Source organism: Notothenia coriiceps, unplaced genomic scaffold, assembly GCF_000735185.1.
Source record: "Notothenia coriiceps isolate Sejong01 unplaced genomic scaffold, NC01 NC01_scaffold00033171, whole genome shotgun sequence".
Classification (NCBI taxonomy): domain Eukaryota; kingdom Metazoa; phylum Chordata; class Actinopteri; order Perciformes; family Nototheniidae; genus Notothenia; species Notothenia coriiceps.
The window spans coordinates 91,254-111,043 of NW_011365872.1; the positions used below are offsets into that span (position 1 = coordinate 91,254).

Below are 19,790 nucleotides of genomic sequence, written 5' to 3' on the forward strand. Positions count from 1 at the left end.
TTTTTTTTTATTACATTAGCATTTAAAACATCCTTCATGACTCTAAACTTTGTGGTTAGGTGATGAACAAGTTGGCAAGCTAATACTAGCACGCTAGTCAGCCAAGACATGCTCCAGCTATTCATTCCAATCAGCTCCAAGCTTCTTCCTGTTTTGTCTCTCCTGGGCCATTTACTCCAGCTCTCCAAAAGACATGTTCTATCGACTGTTGCAGACAGTCTTTAAAACCATCTGCAGATCTCTGTTTCGAGCAGTTTGTACTCCAATAGATTATGTTAAATAAAGGTGGATGACACACTGCTAATCAGCTACCGTCCTCCATTTCACCAGTTGACTTCACTTCACCCCTGCGAAATGTACCAAGAAATTGACCAGTTTTACACGGTGTGACCAGGTCTTAACTCAAGGTAACCCTGAGGACATAATCAGGGTATTTTTCTCAGAACAGCCCTTTTTAGAACTACTCAAGACAAAATACAAATGTTTCACAGGCTGAGTATTACCCTCAAGGAGGAGTCCATTGACCTTTGTGTGTAAGATTGAGAATGAGCCCTCGGAAGACGAAGTGATAATTCGCAACAGGAGAACAAACGAGAAGAAAAACACAAATAGGTTCATCCAAACCTTTAGACATGACACTTATGAGACACAACATTACATTTAGGGCCTACATTTTTACAGCCGACTAGAATATAATAGCTACCAATTACATCTTGAAGGTCGCAGAAATGTACTGAGAAACATGCTGAGAAATAACAACGCCAATGCTCTTTTAATGAGTGAGTGTATTGCACACACACAGGATAGGAATGCGAGATACACTGCGAAACAGAGTAGCTACTGATGTTGGTGCTGACTCCAGCTGATGAATCACATTTATAGGCCTACACGTGAGAGACCACCGCACCCTTCTGTCTCCGGGGTGGGGGTGGACAGATCCAGGGAGGAGTCGAGGGGAGGAGGTTCAAGCTGGATCTGAGGATCAGGGACAAAAGGAAGGAAAAGAGAAGCGCTGGCTCATCCAAAGGAAGCAGCAAACGTGACCTTGACACCACTTCCTGTGAGGCGGGGGCTTCAAACTTGATGTGTGTGTGCAGTGCACCCCCTGACATCAAATCAGACCACCCTTTAAAATGAACCCAGACATCCACAGAAAAGCCTCAGTTAGGTCAACAAGATGCGGATGAGCGAGGTTTATTTACTTACAAACATGTTTTAAGATCGTATTTCTCACTCATTTTGACATCAGGAAAAAACCAGATGTGGTTTAGACTAAACACCCTCCTTCTGAAAGTGAGTACTGATGTTTTGGCTGTTTAAGGCCTGGAGGTCATAAGAGGAAGCCATCCCTCATGGTCATTCAGGCAGTGGTCACACGCACTCACACACAACGCTGAGTGCTTCCTGGAAAGCCTTTGTGAGCAGCTGACTGGCCGTGCTGAGGACAGGACTTCAGGCTTGGAGTCAGCCTCTTGGGATAAACATTTTACAGACTTGACAAACACATTTCTGTTAATGTTAGCAACTCATGATGTGGGTTAGAACAACAGAGAGTGTGATAAATTGTGTATGGTTATTCAGGAAATGTTCCTTCTGTCGCCACAAGCACTCGTATATCTAAATAAGTCACAAGCCAACACATGTACATTGTGTTTCAAATGTTTTTGGACCAAAAATGCAGTAGAGTATAATGATAGTGTTTCATGGTGTCACATAGGATTTTGAACTTGTGATCATTTTTCACCCTTTATAAACAAGTGGAAAGAACTTCTACACCACAAATCTAGAAAACTTGTTTGGCCTACATTCAAAACCAAAAGCAAACCTTTCATTATCAGTTTAAGTGTCCTTAAAGCTATGGGAACATTGGGTTTCACTGTCCTTTTCTTCAAATCCTTGTTTAGATTTGAATGTTAAGCACATTTTATGCAAGTACAGTACCCAAGCATGATTTTAAAGTCAACTATTATGTTGTCATGTTATATATCCTGTACCGGCTGCATCAGTAGTTAAAATACAATAATATATTATTAGAATACTTGTGGGCCTTATGAACAAGTACGTTTTCATACCGAGTATACTTTGATTCTAATACGTTTGTACTTTTACCTGAATGCTGTAGAGCCGATGAACGCCACAATGCCATGTTTAATGCAGAGATATTTCACTTGAGTATCTTTATACTGCCGTTTTAACTTAAATAAAAGATCTGAGTACTTTACCACCTGGTTTTTACACAACCCTTAACATCTCATCACATGACTATCTTAATGAGTCCATAAGTTGGTGTTTATTCTTCCCTTTAACTTTATTAAACTGATCTTCTTTTGTCTTTCCATCCACGTGTCTCAGATATAAGACCAGCGCATTCAGTATCCATGGAGTTAGCGCTCCCCCTGCTGGTGTACATCTGTACTACATCCTATCCACACACAAAGCAGCACAGTTGGAGAAGAGAGGTACCAAAATAGGTTTTATTTTACATAAGAACATTGTCAAAACTTGAAAACATTTTTGCATATAAATCTTTTAAAACAAGGAGATAATGTTGAATTTTCACAGACCGTACAAAATAGACGGGGAAAAAAAATCATTTTCATGAGTGATTAATTCCCCTCTTTTGCATTTCTATTTGAACCCACCACCAAAGCAAACGCAGAAAGAAGCCTTTCGTGCCATTCGTAGGTCAAGTAAACATCACGACATGTTGTGAACACCTGAAGCGCCCACTGCTAGTTCTGCCTCCACAGAGTCTATGATGAGGCCGCAGGTCTTTATGTACATCCAAGCTCTTAAGAGGTCTCACAGTCAAGTTAAAAGGAGCTTTTTAGTATATAAGAATCACTTAAATCGTAAGTCTAGGCTAACCCATCAATATTTAAGGCTTGCATTCTGATAGTGGAAGAATTATGTAGTAGAGCTGAACAAAATCCAAAAGCTTAAACAGATCATTAAAACTAGCACCAACTTGCATCTTATTTAAGCCACAGCTTCATCAACATTAACCAAAGCTTGTTATTGTGTAGTACTGGAACTCATATTATCATACAAAACTGATGAGAAGTGTAATTCATTTCTACCTAAGTTAATACTGTAATCAGGAGCTGTGTATTATCTTATTTAGCAAAGAATGAATACACTTTGCATTCTATCAATTCTTGGATTGCAGGAAAATATAAACATTGATATTGGAAGTTAGCCATTGTCTTATTCTCTTGTTTTTTTTCCAAGACCTTATTTGCACCGACTGCGAATAGACGGTACAATAAAATGATGGTGGACTCAAAATGACACCTTTAATGTGGATAACCAAAGCTTTGATTATCCAACTCTGTCACCAGAGTCCAATTTTTAATTTTTTTAATTTTCAGCAACATTGAGCAACTGTTTCAACAAAATAAAAGTCAATTTCCTGAGAATTTACATTTCACCACATCTGAATAAGCTGCATAACAAGAGTTGGCTGACAATTGCAGGCGCTAATAATCATCTGAATCAAGCCACTACACTTTTCCACATGCATGGATGGCCCTAATAATCAAAACCAGACGTAGGAAAGAAAGATGTGCCGACGTCTCAACGAGGAATACAAATCCGGACTCCACCCTGTGGCAATATAAATCAAATGCTTTATTGGTTCACTCTAATATCAGTTACCTTATTTTCTATGGGTTTGAATGAGCTTTAAGAGGACTATCCTTTAGCTCAAAGTTAATGCCACAGCAGGTTTTAGTAAAGCATCTCAAGTCTTTCTGAAGAGGCTGCACTCAACCACATCTAATAACAGCAAACGACCACCAAGCTACCAGAGAATAAACTACATTACTACTAATCTGACACCACAGTTTATTAACTATATAAACACACAATACCCCCTTTAAAGACTTGAGTATCCGTAAAGTTCTATTTGAAATGAGGGGAAAGTATAACAAAGTCAGGCCACTTTTTGTCTACAACGCTATTGGTTTGAATAATCTCAGTTTTCATGTCTGTAGGATTTCAGCCAACTGGAACGGTTAGATATGAAGTGGGATTAAACCGACCTCACACTGACTCATGTTGAGAGAGAAGAGCCCACGAGTGATTTAGTGTAAGAGAAGATTGCCTCCCCATACCACACTTACACAAACCATACAGCTTTTAATTAATTAGTGTCACCTGTTGGATTCCAGTCCTACTCAACCAGAAGTTAATCCTCCAAAATCATTCATCACAAATCTCTCCTCTTGCATACAACACACGAAAAGGATGCAGATCTAACAGCCAAGTTAAACACTGCACTGATTGCAAGCACATGTAAATCAGGGCGACTACTTGCTGTCGCTCTCTCAGGCAGAAGCATTAAGTATGCTGTTAATTTTTCACTATGGCATCATTCTCCTTCCTAAAACTTGTCCTCCAAAAAGATTAGAAGGTTAAAAAAAAAAAGTTCCCTTTTCCTCGCATTTGTCTTGCTCTCACTCCTGCTCGTCATCAATCTATCTCACTCTTTCTTTGCCATTTAGTGCCTTATTATTCACCAAACCAGCTGCAAAGCTTTCCCTCCCGTCATCTGGAGTTCAGTGCTCCATCTGAGCGTTGTGGGGGGCGCGCGCTGACTTAGGGGGGCTGTCGGCTCCCTCTACAAACATGTTGGGGATGTCCTGGCCGAAGTAGATCTTACTGTTAGTGGCTATGGATTGGTACTTCATCAGCTCCAGGTACTCCGGGGTTAACTTCACCTGTGGAGACGCAGAAGAAACACAACGATATGTAATAGGACTAGGGTTAGGCTTAGGTCATGATCACTTCTGGTACGAGTCTAAATGTGATATGATGATTTACAGCATGGCTAAAGCAAATGTAACATTGCAGATGGCTCGCCTGTGGAGCATTTGGTTCTAAAAAAGAAAAAGGAGCAAATTCAGGAGTGTGGAGGTGGTTGATAGCATTCAGAGGGAAGAGCTGAGGCGCTACAGCACACAGGAGTACTCCAACATATTAAATACACTGAGCTTAACAGCAGTTTCTTCAGGGTCCATTCAGCTCAGGGGACAATGATTCATCGATTGCAATCAATCAGAGCAGCCTCTCGTAATGTTGCAAAAAAAGAAAACAGTTTGGAAATTATACTTCCCCCGCTAAATGACCCTTTTCGTTTTAATTACTTACCCCTGTTACCATGGTTCTTGAGGGAAAAAAATGTTTTTCAGAGAGCTGGGCTCCGAGCACAAATGAAACCAAAATAGCTAATCAAATACCAGAGGGCGGTTTGTGTCAAATGATTCCTTTAAACGGAATCATTCCAGAGCAACTTTGCCTCAACCACAACGAGAGAAGAGTAGAAATATTGTTATATAAAAATCCATTAGATGTCTCTTTACCCTGTTTGATTCAGCAAACTTGGCAGCAGTGTAATATTCTGCATCAGCTCGAGCCCTCTCCCTGGCCAAGAAGGCAGAATCTGAAAGAAAGACAGTGTTGTTGAAGAGAGACACACGACAGAGCTGCTCACAGGAACACACACATCATCTGACAGGAGAGAAGTGAAAGCAGGGAGGCTGACCCTCGATTTCAGAGATCTTCTTCTCCGTCTCTTTCTCCATCACTTTCTGCTGGAACTGGATCTCTGCGACCAGAGCCACTTTCTGAGCCTCTGTGTGACGGGGAGACATGCGAGCGTTAACAGATGGAACTTTAGGAGCAACTCAAATTCTAAAATGCAAATGAAGAGCCTTGCTGGCTGATTTACAGTGAAGAAACATCACATTTACCAATAATGGCCCTCTTCCGTTCGGTCTCCGCCTCCTTTTCCACCACCCTCTGAGTCTGTGCTGTTATCATCAGACGGGTCTTCTCTGCCTCCCTGTGCACACACACACACACACGCAAACACAAACACACACAGAAAAACTAGTGAATTTGTTTCTTTCCGTGTGGTCTTACCTGAACTGAGTGGGTGGGGAACAGGCGAGAAATTGAAACATGCACTAAGAACGCGCTAGTGAGTACAGATGTACACTCACATGAGTTCAAAGTTCCTCCTGATAGATTCAGGGATCTTTGGCTTGGTAACACGAACTGCCTTCATCAGGATGTTGAGACGGTGCATAGGAAAGAAAAGAAAAAAAAGAGTTGAAACACTTTCAAATCAATCTGCAAATGCATAAAAAGATCACATAAATTGAGATAACATTTTTATTGTGCTTGATTTTAGTCTTGTGCTATTAATCAAGCGAACCCCTTTCATTTTCAAAGGTGGACTTTGGTCCCTCCCTAAAATAGAATAGAATAGAATCCCAATGTGTGAAGTGTGCCACTCAAGGTGTGTTGCATGCATTTCAATACCTGAATTGTAAGTCCAGGTCCCATAATAGTAAGTTCTTTCTGCAAAGCAACCTTCAGGTTCTCATCTATGATGTCTGAAAAACAAAAAACAGCAGCTGTTTGAATACTCAACATCCTTGGTGTCACATTTTAGGAATGAACACAAAGCACGGGTTGCACTCCTATGTATTGCATCACAATGAAACAATACTGAAGCAGCAGACTCACCAAACAGCTCGATGTAGACTTCCTGTAATGTGTGCACGCTGCAGAACTGGTTGAGTTCATGGTGAATTTTGTTGAAAATTAGAGTTTTGTCATAATCTGCTGTGTAGTTCCTCACAATTTCCACCACTGCAAACAAATGAACAAATGCAACAGTTGTTTAATGTGGAGCAGCTGGCACAGGCAATGTTTCAACCAAATGAGGGACTTTTGCAATAAGAACGCGTTGTACCTGCTGAGGGGACGAGCATGTTCACAACTTCTATTCTGTCGAAGTAGATCATCACACCACCGCTGTGAGGGAAATTAAAATGTGTTAGATACATAATCATCTTCACGAATGAGTGATCCATTTCTAACAGCTTCATCAATAAGCTCGGCTTTACCTTGTTCCACAAGGCACGTTCTTGATCTCGTCAGTTTGAAGAGTAGTCTGAAACGCACAACATAAATCAATGAGAATCAAAGCATAGGATCACACATGTTCTGATAATACTTAAGATTATTCTCCTTCTACGTGGATCCTTTTATGTTTATTTTCCAGGTTATATTTGCCTAAAAGAATACTACATAAAGTGCATGTTTGTTCTAAGTTAACCAAAGACAATATGCACATTATACACACAAGTGACACATTAACTTTAACTTGTTAATCGTGAGAGTTCACAACTAACCTTGTGAAATAGGATGCGCTTAACAAAATAATGTTTATTCAAAGACAATTCAAATGGGTCATGCAATGTTGATCGAGCTCTGAGCAGGAGATGCAGTAGAGAGATAGTCAGTGGACCTTGACCAAAGATTGTTTTTATAGTATTTTATTATTGATATTCAGCTCATAACGAAGTGGAAAAAAAAGATTTGCTTTCATATTTCTGGAATTTCCTTTTTCATGCCAACAAAAGCAGATAACAGATTTATATGATATTCAATGTAATTTAGAGTTAAAGGTGGAATAAAAAATAGAGTGACTGCAGTCATGGGTGAATTGCAACTGTTTGCATACTGCTGCTGATTTATTTATGGAAGTTCTCTTTCTGGATTTCATGCATGAGCCAACGCCTTCTAGTTGAATCTTACATTGCACAAGGCTATGCTAACTCAGCTAACAGGGCACTATTACCTGCACGGATCTGAAGGTGGTGATGAAAGGCATCATAATGTGATATCCAGGACCGTTGGGAGTAGTCAGCAAAGCTCCACCCCTAAAACAAATACAAACAAATGATTTGGCCATCTCAACATCAGATTATATTTAAACAAAGGTGGAAAAAGAGACGGACTGAAACGTTTAATCAGGTGTAACAGTCATTTAAGAGGTTGTAGTTGTGCATTTGTTATATCATTGCTTTAAGTCACAGGGTGTTTCTGGTATTCGGTCTATACAATGACCACTCAACAGTTACCTCCTATATGTTTTATTTTATAGTTGTGAAGTTCTATTCAGTTTAATTTCCGTGCAGGGACCAGCGTGTGGGATCAGTGTGTGTTAATACATTTAATTAATTTGTACAAACTCAGAAAACTTTAAGAACGTGCTCCCATTTGGACTTAACCTTTCTGGAGAGTGTGGCAATGGCCTCTCTTTTTTTCTCTTTGGACAAACAGGCGCATGCAAACTCAGTGTCTACGGTTATATTTCCATATCCAAGCAATATTTACATGCATCATATTATATTACAAACAAATACCTTTCGTATTCTTAGTACATATTTGTAATTACTTTCAGGCACGGATACAATACTATGGTTCTATACCTGTAGTACACAGCGAGGTGTCCTTCTTCTATCTTGTGAATAGAGGAGTGCAGCATGATGGCCATCACTCCAGCTATTGCTCCAAATATTGCCCCTACGTGCGGCATCGTCATCCTTGCTAGAACTCACCTACAGGGAGAGGGAAAAAAAGCATAAACATACAGAATATTTATACAACAATGAATACTCAGGGGACCAATAAGCCAAAGACCCAATAATGTCAGTAGCAGTGCAAACCGCAGTAACCAGTCTCTTGGGTAAGAAAGACTATTAAGTATATTAACATGTAGTGCAATTGCATAAAGACATTGTAATAAAAACTTTTAACTATCAGTCTTCGTCAGCCAGCAAGATCAATTAAATGCTCTGAAATGATTTGTGCCATCACTCTTCAGATACATTATTGTTGTTAATTTCCTTTTTAAACTAACGGATCAGGAAGTTTTGTAATAAAACATTATACATGCGTCACATAGCTTGCATACTGTATTTGGCTGTTAGTTATCAACACCAGACTGAGTTTGAAAAAGGGAGATCTGCACCCAGGCTAACACAGGTGCACCCAGGTCAAATGCGTTACTTGAACGCAACCCAGTCATTTAAAGTACTTTATTTAACATATAAACGCTTCTGCAGTTTAAGTTTATGCTTCATGCGTATGTGACAGCGAGGTTTAACCCCAACGTGACTGCTTTCATAGTTAGTATGTTACATTCTTTGTTACTCAACAAATAGAAAGAACAATTCACGAGCAACGTTTGGCAGAATATATTGAACCACTAACGTTAATGCTAAGGTACACCATTAGCTGGCGTGTAGAATAAACATATTGCAGGAAACTAGCGAGTCATCTCTCTGTCAAAATATGAAGCAATGTTTCCTTTTATAAAACCAACAAACTAAACCGAGGATTTTGGTTCAGAGTTAGTAACAGCAAAGCCTGACACACAATTCGCTCGCTAACGTTAACCTTGCTAATGTTAGCTCGTTAAGCTAGCTAGCTCTCTGTATCGGGTTGGGTTTGGAAGTCAGCAACTCCGTCAGTAATGTTAGCTTATTGCTTATTGCTATCATTGCTATGCTGTAAAGCGTATGAGTTAACTTACCTGGTACAAAGCTTGAATTAAACTACGAACATCTACGCGTATGAGTAAATGGCTTGTTATGATAAATAAGATTACCACTGAAACGACGCGTATCCTTTTCTGGTCTTATCATGCACCGTCCCCCACAGCCCGCCTCCCGCAGGTTTAGCTCTCTCTTTTACTTGTTACATTATGTTGCGTTCACGGACTGTCGGAAACATTATAGTTATTATTCTCTCTACTTGTTCAAACTGGTGAAACAAAATTAAACAAACGTCTAATAAAAAACATTTGTCATTAAATACAATTGAAAAACTGTACCAAGAGATTAAATCCTGCTTTCAGTTTTTTTAACATCTAATTTAAACAAATATGAGGGATTACATTAAACATGCATAGTAATGTAATACTACTACACAATGGAGAATATTCCCTGTCTCAACGTTCCTATTATACATCCATGTCTCAACCCCTTTACTTTATACATAGCATAAACGTTCTACATTACAACATTGAGGGAATAAATATGGAAAAGGTATACAAAGACTTTTGACTTTTGTCAACTTGTTGTTACATATAAAATAACATGTCAAAAAATATTTTGCATAATTGAAAAAGTAAGGCAGACTGCCACGTGCAGCGCCTCATTTGGATGTGTCTGACGCTTGGAGCTTAACTTCCCTACGTTTCTCCTACAAATGGGCCTTGAGCTTGTTTGGAGGTTCTAGCAGGGGAGCGCAGCTACTGGTACACCGAAGGATGGTCATCATCCGCCGGGGGAACCGTCCTCTTCCACCGAGCGCGGGGCTTCGGGAGGGACACACATGGAGCGGTGAGGGAGGAAGGGGACACCCGCCTAGCCAGCCAGATCAGCCGAATAAACCCTAGCGATCAATGGGGTGACAGATGTCGCAGCCAGATCGCCCTCACATCCAAATAAAGGATGGGGGGCGTGGTGTATATATAAGGGAGTAACCTACAACCGTTTACTGTCATGGTGTCAAGGAATATATTGTTCCTCGCTCCTCGACATGTATATAGTTTTCATGTTATGCTTATGAAGCCTGAAAGACGTAAAATATGTTAAGGTTATTGTAGAGGCGGAAAGTCATCTTCAAATGTGACCAGCGAGTCGATTTCCCTTGATGTTTAGCGAGAATATGTAAAACAGGGACACTATTGGCTAAAACCAACCAATCACTGTCTTCATTCGCCATTTACACACTCTTTTTACCCCAGTCTCTCCTACTGCCGCTGTTGCTGTGAGGCTAATAATTCACATTTAAAGATTACAAATATTGTAGTATTTGTATTTCAGTGCATGGTGTAATAATATGTTGAGGCACTACTTACTTATGTATTCACTGAAATGTAAAATGACTGGTTTGCAGAGCCATGTTTTAGGTGTATATACCAGAGATTAAACTATACTGGGTTTTATAATCCATGGTATTATTTAAATGTTGAGATGCAGCACTGCTTTGCATGCTATTTTTATTTAGCATTGTTTCAAAGAAGGATTACAGATGACTTGAGTGAATACTGATGTATGTCCTTCTTTTATAATTAAAACAATATGAAAGACAATATTCTGTTGGAGTAGGAGGGGGATATACTGAATAAGTAAGTACACTGAAGGAAAAATGTAATGCATGATGTTAATCATTTTTCTTCTACTTGTTTTTTGGATTGCAGCAGCTCCCAAGAGAATTTTGAACCCAGGGTTTTATAAACAAGCCATTTCCTGTGTGTTGAGACAGTTGTCTGGTCCGCTGTGAGAATGTAAATAACCACATACTTTCTACTTTCAACAGTTTAACACTTCAAGAAACTGTATTTATTCACATTCCATCATGCATAGTTTGTCAGCAGCAGTGTTTTACGCTAAATATTTAATAGCAGTAAAATAAATACGTCTTGGTTACAGCTAAAACTCCACAATACACATTTAAGTTAAAACATGAATAACTTACCATATCATGCTGTTACAAACATTGTTTTACAGCATTACATGTATGTATAGACACATCATGGAATCACAAAGCTTACAGATAGTGTAACTCTGATGAGGCACTTGTTTACAGTTTATAACTTTGACTCTGAACCCTGAGTCTTTGGTCAGTTTAACTTTCTACAGCTTCTGAGGTTGGGCTGTCACTGCTCCATACTGAGTCCAGCTCCAGTCCTGATCCTGGGCAGAAAACAAACACATTTAATAATTAATAAATACTAAACATGCTTTTCTTCATCTACCATGTAATCAACATTTTCATGACATTCTGCACACAGAGCAACAACATGATTAATCAATTACAATTATTGGTAGAATACTCAATTGCTAAGAAAATTGATGACTGCAGTCCTAAAAAAAACAACATATAAATAAGTGAGTTATTTTAGGGATCTGAACACACTGCCCAACTCCTGTGTACCATACCATGACACTGTGCTCCAACTCCTGCATGGCGTCTTGCAGCAGAGAATTAAGTTGACTCAGATAGCGCTGATTCTCATCCAGTAACTGATGAACCGTTTCACTGAAACACACAAAACACTCTAAATTGACTGTATATTTTTGCAGGGGAAGTTTAAACTCTGACACAATAAGTGCCAGGAATTTGAAAAAAACAAAACAAACCTATTTCAGGAATGGGGGGGTCCATATTATTTTCATGAAGTCAAAGTTGTTAAGGAGATTATTATGAGTCTGCTACCTTTACAAGCTGCATGGTGCATGTGGTGACCTCTTGTGGCAACTTTGTGAATGTACAAATCCGTCAACTAATTTAAAGAGACTATTGAACTATTTCTGCACATTGTAGATTTAAACTCATCCGTGTATCTCCATGTTAGTGTTTTAGATCTTACCTGCCAGTGGGTTGTTGTACAGGCGACTGTGGAGGGGAGTTGTTCTGGGCCTAAAGACACAACGATACACTGTTTTAGCTACTATATTATTTCACATATACAAAAAATACTGTATTGCAGTATCAAGCTTTACTTTTTAAAACCTGGCTGACAGCTGAGAATAGTTGCTGTAGGGCCTCTTGTTATAAACTCACACAGGCAATCTTGAGAAGGTACCAGAACTCCTTCTGTCTCTTCATTTGCATCTGCATCACCGCCGCCTCTGCAGTTTTTATGTTTACTACGGCCCTCTCCAACTTAGGAAACAGATCAACGATGCGTCGCTTACACACCAGAATTGTACTACAGAATAAATGGAAAAAGGGTGAAGGATGGGAAAATTATAAAGGGCACGCAGGGAACTGTACAATTATACCTTAGCTGTGCTGAACTTTGCAGTGTTTTACAGTATGTTTGCATGTGTGTGTGTGTGTGTGTGTGTGTGTGTGTGTGTGTGTGTGTGTGTGTGTGTGTGTGTGTGTGTGTGTGTGTGTGTGTGTGTGTGTGCCTTGGCTAAAATTACCTCAGATGAGTGTACAAATCTTTCAGCACTCTGTCCTGGTTCTGAACGGTTTGGAGTATCATCTTCACCATGTCCGAGCTGTCGCTGTAGCCATGTGGAGGGTCAGGACCTGTACACATACTCTTATGATCACTCCATGTAAACACAGACATCATTTGTATCTATTAAACCACAGTAGGCCTGTCAGGATAACTCCTTTTTGTTTTAAGAAGATTGTCCCAAAAACAGTTGCAATAAAGGAAAGTAATTTCATTTTGGGACCATTCTGCCACTTACATGATGATAATATAATAGCATAATAATTCAAGTACACAAGCTATTAACTTTAACTTCCTAACAATACTAAGTCAAATATTCCACACAACTAAATCCATAAATCAAATGGAAAATTGGGCTCTGTTAAAGAAAATGTGCTGTCTGTACTATGCCAGGTAAAACCTTGCTGTTTATTGTGGCACCATGTTAGCTCAAATGTTGGTGTAATTCAAGTGTAAACAAGCATGCATGTCAGGCAAAGGTCAGCTAAATTGATTGTTGTGTTCACATATTGTAATTATAATACTTCAATGTTATTAATAATATAACATTTTTATTATCTTGACAGTCCTACATGCAACCTAATGGTATCAAGAGTATCAATCACTATCAGACTGCATTGTAATTGGCTAATAACCAAACAGGAGAAGCCCCTATAAATCATGTCTATATTTTAAATGTGAAATAATGTATACTAACTTTTGCATTTAGCTTTCAGTTGCTTGTAGAGTTCAATCGCCTTTTCCTCACTGAAAAAAACAAAGACCCAGAGTTAACTTTTGCAGACCACAGTTATATTTTAAATGATTGATTCATACGTTCTGAGGTCTGTCTATTAACAATCTGTTTTAAAACAGGCTTGAGAAAATGTGAACTGTTTTAAGGGAATGAATATAGAATTGATATAACAAAGATACTGACAGTTGTTCCATTACATCCCCTTGTCTTCTTGCAATTGGACTCCTCTGCAACTCCACAATCTCAGAATGTAGAGCCACTATATCTTCATCCAGATACCCCACATCTGCAACCTACAGCAGAAAACATCCTTAGAGTTTTGTATTTTTAAATAACTGCAGCTAAGTAAGAATGGTCCTACCTTTGTAAACTCATCAGCCTTATCTTCATTTTCCTGCCAGGTCTTCAACATTTTTTCTGAAGCTTCACAAAAACACACAAAAACAAGGGAAAGTTCAGCAAAGGCTCCCTAAAAATGACTTTAAATCATGTATCACAGCATGAGATTAACATCCACTCACAGATACCGATGCTCCTCTGCTTGGTGTACTGCTCCAGGTCGTGCTGGATGCTGCTCTTAAAGAAAGCCAGTTTGGCTCTCAGCTGCTGCGACTGGGAGAACAGCAGGTTCTTGTACCGAGTTAAGTTGGTGTTGTAGCGGAGCAGGCTCAGCCTACACACACACAAACACAAGTCAAGTTGTTTTCAGTGTGTGGGTGTATGTTTTTGTTTGTGTGGTTGTGAACATACATGGCTGCCCTCTGTCCTCGGTACAGGCGAATGTAGTCCTCCTTCAGTCCGCAGATGTAGCTCACTGCTTCCCCCCACACCTTTCTCAGTGCAGACAGTGGGAGCTGGGTCTTAGTCTCCCTGACTGAGACAACACAAAATTACCACATTAACTAAGTAAGATATAACTAAGTATTTGGGGGTTTAGAACATTAACAAAGATCATACGCTCTGAACAACAAATCACTGTAAACTGAGTAGAAAACGTAAAAAATGTAATCCACAAGATGTTTTTCAGTAGATCAGTAATAATCTTATTTGCTAAGGATCTAGCTATTTCTTGTATCATTAGTTTATTCTTTCCCTTTTTTTTTTACAAATGTGACAATCCTAAGTATTTATTTTTTTAAATCATGAAGAGAAAATAAATGTTTACAACATCATTTTACAGTTTAGTAAAGTTGAGTAAGTTTCATATCTCACCTATAAAGTTGACACTGTCCGGCAGAGGTCTGGCAGTCAGCGGTCCTGAGTACTTGGTCAGGCTCTTATCAAACAGAAAGACTATGCAGATGTCCCAGCCTTGCTGAAAGCAGAGAACAAACAATCTTCTTATATTCATTTGTATATATATGTATTTGTCTGCACACATATCGTGGCTGAAAAAATAAAATAAAAATCACTGGACATAAATATACACTGTTTCCACAACCCATGTTAATATATTAGTAGTAGACCAAATATGTAGATAGTTATATCACTATATTTACAGATCTCCATTTTCACTTGTCACTTTAACTCATTTCATACTTCATAATTGATATGGCCAAATATGTATACACGCTACTCATCTCCTATTTCATAGTCTTTTATTATTATTATCATTATTATTTTAATTTGTTTTCTTGATTTTATTTTAGATTTTCTTAATCTGTGTGAATCTGTGCTGTCCTGTTTTTCACGCTTACCCTGTTGCTGCTTGTACAACTGAATTTCCCCACGGGATTAAAAAAGCTCCATCTTTTCTTATCTTATCTTATTGTGCAATTGTGTAATTTATTAGAGAGCGACTTCTTTCCTTTATTTATTTTTTTCTCCACAGAACATCACTAGAAACGAAATGTTTACCGTAATGCACTGTTGAAATATGAAGGCAAAAAAAGGGCACAAAAAAACGAGTTTATGTTACCAGAACAGTGTAATCCAGAAGTACCCAACCCAAAATGTCAACACAAACACAATATGTATTTAAATATGGAGATAAACATCAGTAGGACTTCTGTGCGTATGTACTTGTGGCTGGGTCTGTTTGACATTAGGTATTTCTGTGTGTGTCACATACCAATCCCTCTGGCAGACAGTGTGCGGGCGGCCTGCGTGGATCGAGGGAGATTCCCGTCTCCAGCAGCACCTCTTGACTCAGCGGGGTAATGTGTGTCTGTGTGTTTGTCTCCAGACGGAGCTGCAGGGAGTGTAAGCTCTCCTCAGCACCCAAAACCAACGAGTGCAGCTGGGCTGACGTCATGTCCAACACATGAATCACCTGGAGAGAAAGACACGCAGCGAGGGGGGTAGCTTTGTGGTAACTGGGAAATATAAAAACCAAAAATGCATGTGTCTTAATACAGGCAAGGTTCATATTATTTACCCTCATGTTGAGAATATTCTGTAGAGCTGTGTAGCATGAAGGCTTGTTTGTGTCAGGATCAAGCCCTCCACCACGCGTTGCAGCATCCCACAGTAACAGCATCTGTAGAAGAGACTCCACTGGTTCCAGCAGCGGCCTGTAAACACACACAAAGAAAACAAAGATTGCAAGTAAGAATGGGAGACGCTTGACTGGTATGTTAAAGTGTCTTTCTTTGTCTCTACCTGCTGAGATTGTTTGGATACGGGAGACGTACGGAGAATCGGACTTCTCCATTCATGTCCTCTACTGCCATGATGTCTTTGGGACCTTTGTTCTTGACTTTACTTGTCCTTAAAAAAAATACAGAGAAACATTCAACCTGAGATAAAAGGAAAACAAAGCCAACAAACTGAAAACCAGACCAAAAACATTTTCAAATCAAGTTTAGAAATCTGTATAGACCATGTTGCATAGTTATCAATATCAAATCTTGATAATTGCATCACTCTGCTTTGTTGACTCACCACTGTACGGGCTGCATATGGTGTAAAAAGGGCCGAAAGCCACAAGTGCATTCAAAGATCACTGTCCCGAAGCTCCAGTAGTCCACAGTCACAGTGTAGGGTTTACTCTCAAAAAGCTCTGGAGCCTGGCACAAAACAGATGCAAAACAGGGCTTGATTGTTGACTATTAAACAACATCAACATTGCTTGCAGAGCAAAGCATAACTAATGCAATAATTACCAGATACTGCAGAGTTCCAACAAAGGATGTACACAGACTGCCCTGATCGAGGTCCTTTGCATAACCCAGATCTATGATTTTATGGACAAGCTAGAAGGAGACACAGTTTTTACAATGAGAGTAAGTTCATTAAACCATTAGATATATAACATTGAAGATTACACAAAGTGCAAAACGAAGTACAAAAAGAAAGCAAGTTCACCTTTTCACCAATCTCCTGCAGAACTATGTTCTCTGGCTTGAGGTCTCTGTGAATGATCTTATTTTCATGTAGGTACTGGATACCAGCACCTATGTTTGTAAAGAAAACTATTTCAAATACATCTATGGATCGCATTTGGATTGACATGGGTTGAAGTAAAAGCTGAGGAAACATTACCAATGTCACTGATCAGCATGAGGACTTCACTCTCCTTCAGACCACAACAATTTTCTGGTTTATTCAATACCTAAATAAAAAGGAAATTAGGTTAAAATTGCAATGTTCGAAAGCACAACACATTGTTTGGGGTCTCTATAAAATACCCACATGGTACCTTGCGTAAGTCTCCTCTGGAGCAGTACTCCATGGCCAACAGAGGCAAGTCATTTAGAGCAATGACGCTCAACTCTTCTGGAACTTCTCTGGCCTGAACAACATTCACATGGTTCAGCCTATAACAGAAAAAGAGCCCAACATATCATCAAGGGTTTGACAACAAGACTATGTACAGTGAAGTTTATCTATAGGCGTCTTATAGGATTTGCACTCACTTCTTCATGATCTGAATCTCTCTGCCCCAGCGGTCTTTGTTCTTTGAGTTCAGCTCCAGGCGGCAGAGCTTCACTGCAATCTTCTCTCTTAACTCCTGCTCCAAACACATAGTGGGAATATAACTATACGTGTACTGTTTACCCTTAGCATGAAGGATAGAGGGCAGAACTTACTAGGTGCTGGTACAGGTAGACGTGCCCAAAGCCTCCCATCCCAAGTCTCTCCTTCATCTCCCAGGAGCCACATCGCTGGCTCTGTTTGAGGTCAGGCCACTCCATAGTGTCAGGTCTCAAGGAGTCTGACCTCAGCTAAATAGAGACAAAATACAAAACCTGTCATTCTCCAAAAACGTTACTGCAGATCTTCAGCAAGGTGCTGTTCTTAAAGCCTTTTTTTAAGGCATATTGGCCTCTATGAATCTGCAGGTTGAACAGTGTGACTTTTAGAATATAAATGTTCTTTACTACATATTAGTATGTATTATAAACCATATATAATATGTCATTTTAGGTATTAGCAAACCCGTTCCACCTCTACCTAACATGCTAAAATATATTTATACATATACTTTCACTCAATTTTGGCTGCTTTTTGTAATATTGTATTGGTTTTTATATTATTTTTTAAATATAAACGGCTGTTGATATTGCACATTGATCATACTGCATAGATTAGTAAACTGTCTTAGTAAAACAATTGGGAGCCTATTTTTGTTTTTGGATAGCATACTTGTTACAATGTATTGTATGTATGTATGTATGTATGTATGACAGATAGTCACATAGCTTAGACACAGATTGACTATGCTGAACAGAAAGTCCCCTAAAAGTAATATCTCATTCCACCAATATTATAAACTCACCTGAAAGTCGACAGATGGCTTACTTGAGTTGTCAGAACATTGTTTTTCAGAGTTAGCTAACCCTGTTTACGGTTCGTTTTCTTACATAGTGTATCAGCAAGAAGGTTTAGCCTGCGAAATTATACCTTCACCGTTTACAGTCCATTCACGCGGCTTTCAAATAAGATTTTATGGTTTGTTTTGTTGTAGTTTTGAGTGGAAAGCTGCTCGATATCTGAGCAAAGTGAAAGTGTAGTAGAGATAGTGGTTCTGCGCATGCGCGTCTGGTTGTGCTTTTTTTTCTGCAGGACTACTCCCTCTGTTGGGGATTTCCAATCACACCCACATCCAGACAAGCAGACAGAATGTAAAACTGATGGATTTACTACCAACAGTGTGTGATAAATAGGCCTATCTTGGTTCTTTCTTTCTTTCCTTCTTTTCTGTGACTTGGACAAGGTCTGCATTTGTTCACTAGATGGTGACAAATGCTCATTGGTAAAATAATAATCTGTTGGTCCTTTGTTTAAAATATTATTACCAACACCTCCCTTTCCAGAGAGACAAATGAACACAAATATTTACATTAAAAATCACAAATAAACACATTAAAATCACAGCAGTTGCTCCGTCATTTATATTTTGCACTTTGAAACTTTGGGGCCTTCGGCCGTGCCTGGTTGACCCATTCAGTAGATAGTTCTTAAAAGTGAGTCAGTTGTTTAGCCAGATTGCTTTATATTTGTAACATTGAACCGTATACAGTAAATCCTGGTTTTGGTTGCAGTTTTGAATGTTTTATTATGCTGAGCTTTTACAGTTGCATGAACAAGTTTTAAAACCAATACATCTATTAAATTGAAAAAAAAGTCCTACATTTTTTGTATCAACTGTATTAATAACTTAGACCTTAACCTTAACCTTTTGTTCCATTTGTATTTTCTTTGGTTTTACACGCCCGAAAATAAATAAATAAACCAAACTAAACTAAACTAGATTCTGTGTTAGGCAGTTTAGGGTTTCAGATGTTTTTAGCAATAAAGGAGAGCTCATCATTTCTCAATCAAGCAAAAGATGAGCTCATGAGAAAATGTGACAACATGGTCAAAGCGATGATTAAAGGCTGACGCAATGAGGGACAGTGCTGAAATTGGTAATCACGTTGACCAGCTTCCACTGTCTCTGCTTTTGTTGTGTGTGTGTTCCCCTCTGTGAGAAATGATTATTGAATGATTGAAGACATTAGTTCTTTGCTTAGCAATTGTTAAACAATGAGTCACATTTATTTTGTCATATATTAGTTTGATTTGATATCACTTTGCTTTCTCAAAAAGTTGCATCAAAAAGTAACCTATACATACATGTTCTGACTGAAATGACAGCTTTAGTTTACAATGGACCAAGTGAAAATAAAACAAAGTGTATTGTATGCAGACAAGAACTTATAGTTGCTTCTCGAAAGTGATACGGGGAATTATTTTCGTACTGAGCACTTTGAAAGAGGAAGCAGACAG

General features: G+C 39.0%; 2 protein-coding genes across 5 annotated transcripts; both read right to left on the reverse strand.

The window, feature by feature from the left end:
• Nucleotides 1-2,449: 2,449 nt before the first annotated feature.
• erlin1 (ER lipid raft associated 1) lies at nucleotides 2,450-9,568 on the reverse strand. 2 transcript variants are annotated; one of them, XM_010789613.1, is made up of 12 exons: nucleotides 9,470-9,568; nucleotides 8,289-8,417; nucleotides 7,655-7,736; nucleotides 6,918-6,964; nucleotides 6,764-6,825; nucleotides 6,535-6,660; nucleotides 6,328-6,401; nucleotides 6,006-6,064; nucleotides 5,754-5,845; nucleotides 5,546-5,635; nucleotides 5,364-5,443; nucleotides 2,450-4,721 (listed from the first exon to the last, which is right to left on the reverse strand). In XM_010789613.1, the coding sequence occupies exons 2-12, from the start codon at nucleotides 8,399-8,401 to the stop codon at nucleotides 4,560-4,562; spliced, it is 987 nt and encodes a 328-aa protein (XP_010787915.1). In that variant the 5' UTR covers nucleotides 8,402-8,417; nucleotides 9,470-9,568; the 3' UTR covers nucleotides 2,450-4,559. The 2 variants fall into 2 exon arrangements, with proteins under 2 accessions (XP_010787915.1, XP_010787914.1); XM_010789612.1 differs by having other exon boundaries at nucleotides 9,395-9,545.
• A 1,558-nt stretch (nucleotides 9,569-11,126) lies between these two features.
• Nucleotides 11,127-18,541, reverse strand: LOC104961343 (inhibitor of nuclear factor kappa-B kinase subunit alpha-like). 3 transcript variants are annotated; one of them, XM_010789616.1, is made up of 22 exons: nucleotides 18,298-18,361; nucleotides 17,609-17,743; nucleotides 17,435-17,532; nucleotides 17,218-17,335; nucleotides 17,061-17,130; nucleotides 16,884-16,972; nucleotides 16,682-16,771; nucleotides 16,461-16,585; nucleotides 16,179-16,286; nucleotides 15,955-16,090; nucleotides 15,649-15,849; nucleotides 14,790-14,892; nucleotides 14,328-14,451; nucleotides 14,099-14,250; nucleotides 13,939-14,000; nucleotides 13,761-13,870; nucleotides 13,539-13,588; nucleotides 12,804-12,912; nucleotides 12,436-12,583; nucleotides 12,242-12,291; nucleotides 11,811-11,910; nucleotides 11,127-11,564 (listed from the first exon to the last, which is right to left on the reverse strand). In XM_010789616.1, exons 2-22 carry the CDS (start codon nucleotides 17,711-17,713, stop codon nucleotides 11,505-11,507), a joined length of 2,208 nt encoding a protein of 735 aa, XP_010787918.1. In that variant the 5' UTR covers nucleotides 17,714-17,743; nucleotides 18,298-18,361; the 3' UTR covers nucleotides 11,127-11,504. The 3 variants fall into 3 exon arrangements, with proteins under 3 accessions (XP_010787918.1, XP_010787916.1, XP_010787917.1); XM_010789614.1 differs by having other exon boundaries at nucleotides 11,134-11,564; nucleotides 17,435-17,529; nucleotides 18,298-18,541; XM_010789615.1 differs by lacking the exons at nucleotides 17,609-17,743; nucleotides 18,298-18,361 and having other exon boundaries at nucleotides 11,134-11,564; nucleotides 17,211-17,335; nucleotides 17,435-17,521.
• Between the last annotated feature and the right edge of the window lie 1,249 nt (nucleotides 18,542-19,790).

Bases quoted from the DNA above. Each gene is read 5' to 3' on its own strand.
- erlin1 (XM_010789613.1), bottom strand. From the start codon at position 8,401: ATGACGATGCCGCACGTAGGGGCAATATTTGGAGCAATAGCTGGAGTG. The intron at 6,826-6,917 runs GTAAAGCCGAGC...TTTCCCTCACAG, and splicing joins AACGTGCCTTGTGGAACAAG to CGGTGGTGTGATGATCTACT. The intron at 6,661-6,763 runs GTACAACGCGTT...ATTTGTTTGCAG, and splicing joins CATGCTCGTCCCCTCAGCAG to TGGTGGAAATTGTGAGGAAC.
- LOC104961343 (XM_010789616.1), bottom strand. From the start codon at position 17,713: ATGGAGTGGCCTGACCTCAAACAGAGCCAGCGATGTGGCTCCTGGGAG. The intron at 16,091-16,178 runs GTAGAGACAAAG...GTGTGTTTACAG, and splicing joins TATCCAAACAATCTCAGCAG to GCCGCTGCTGGAACCAGTGG. The intron at 14,452-14,789 runs GTGAGATATGAA...GTGTTGTCTCAG, and splicing joins GGACAGTGTCAACTTTATAG to TCAGGGAGACTAAGACCCAG.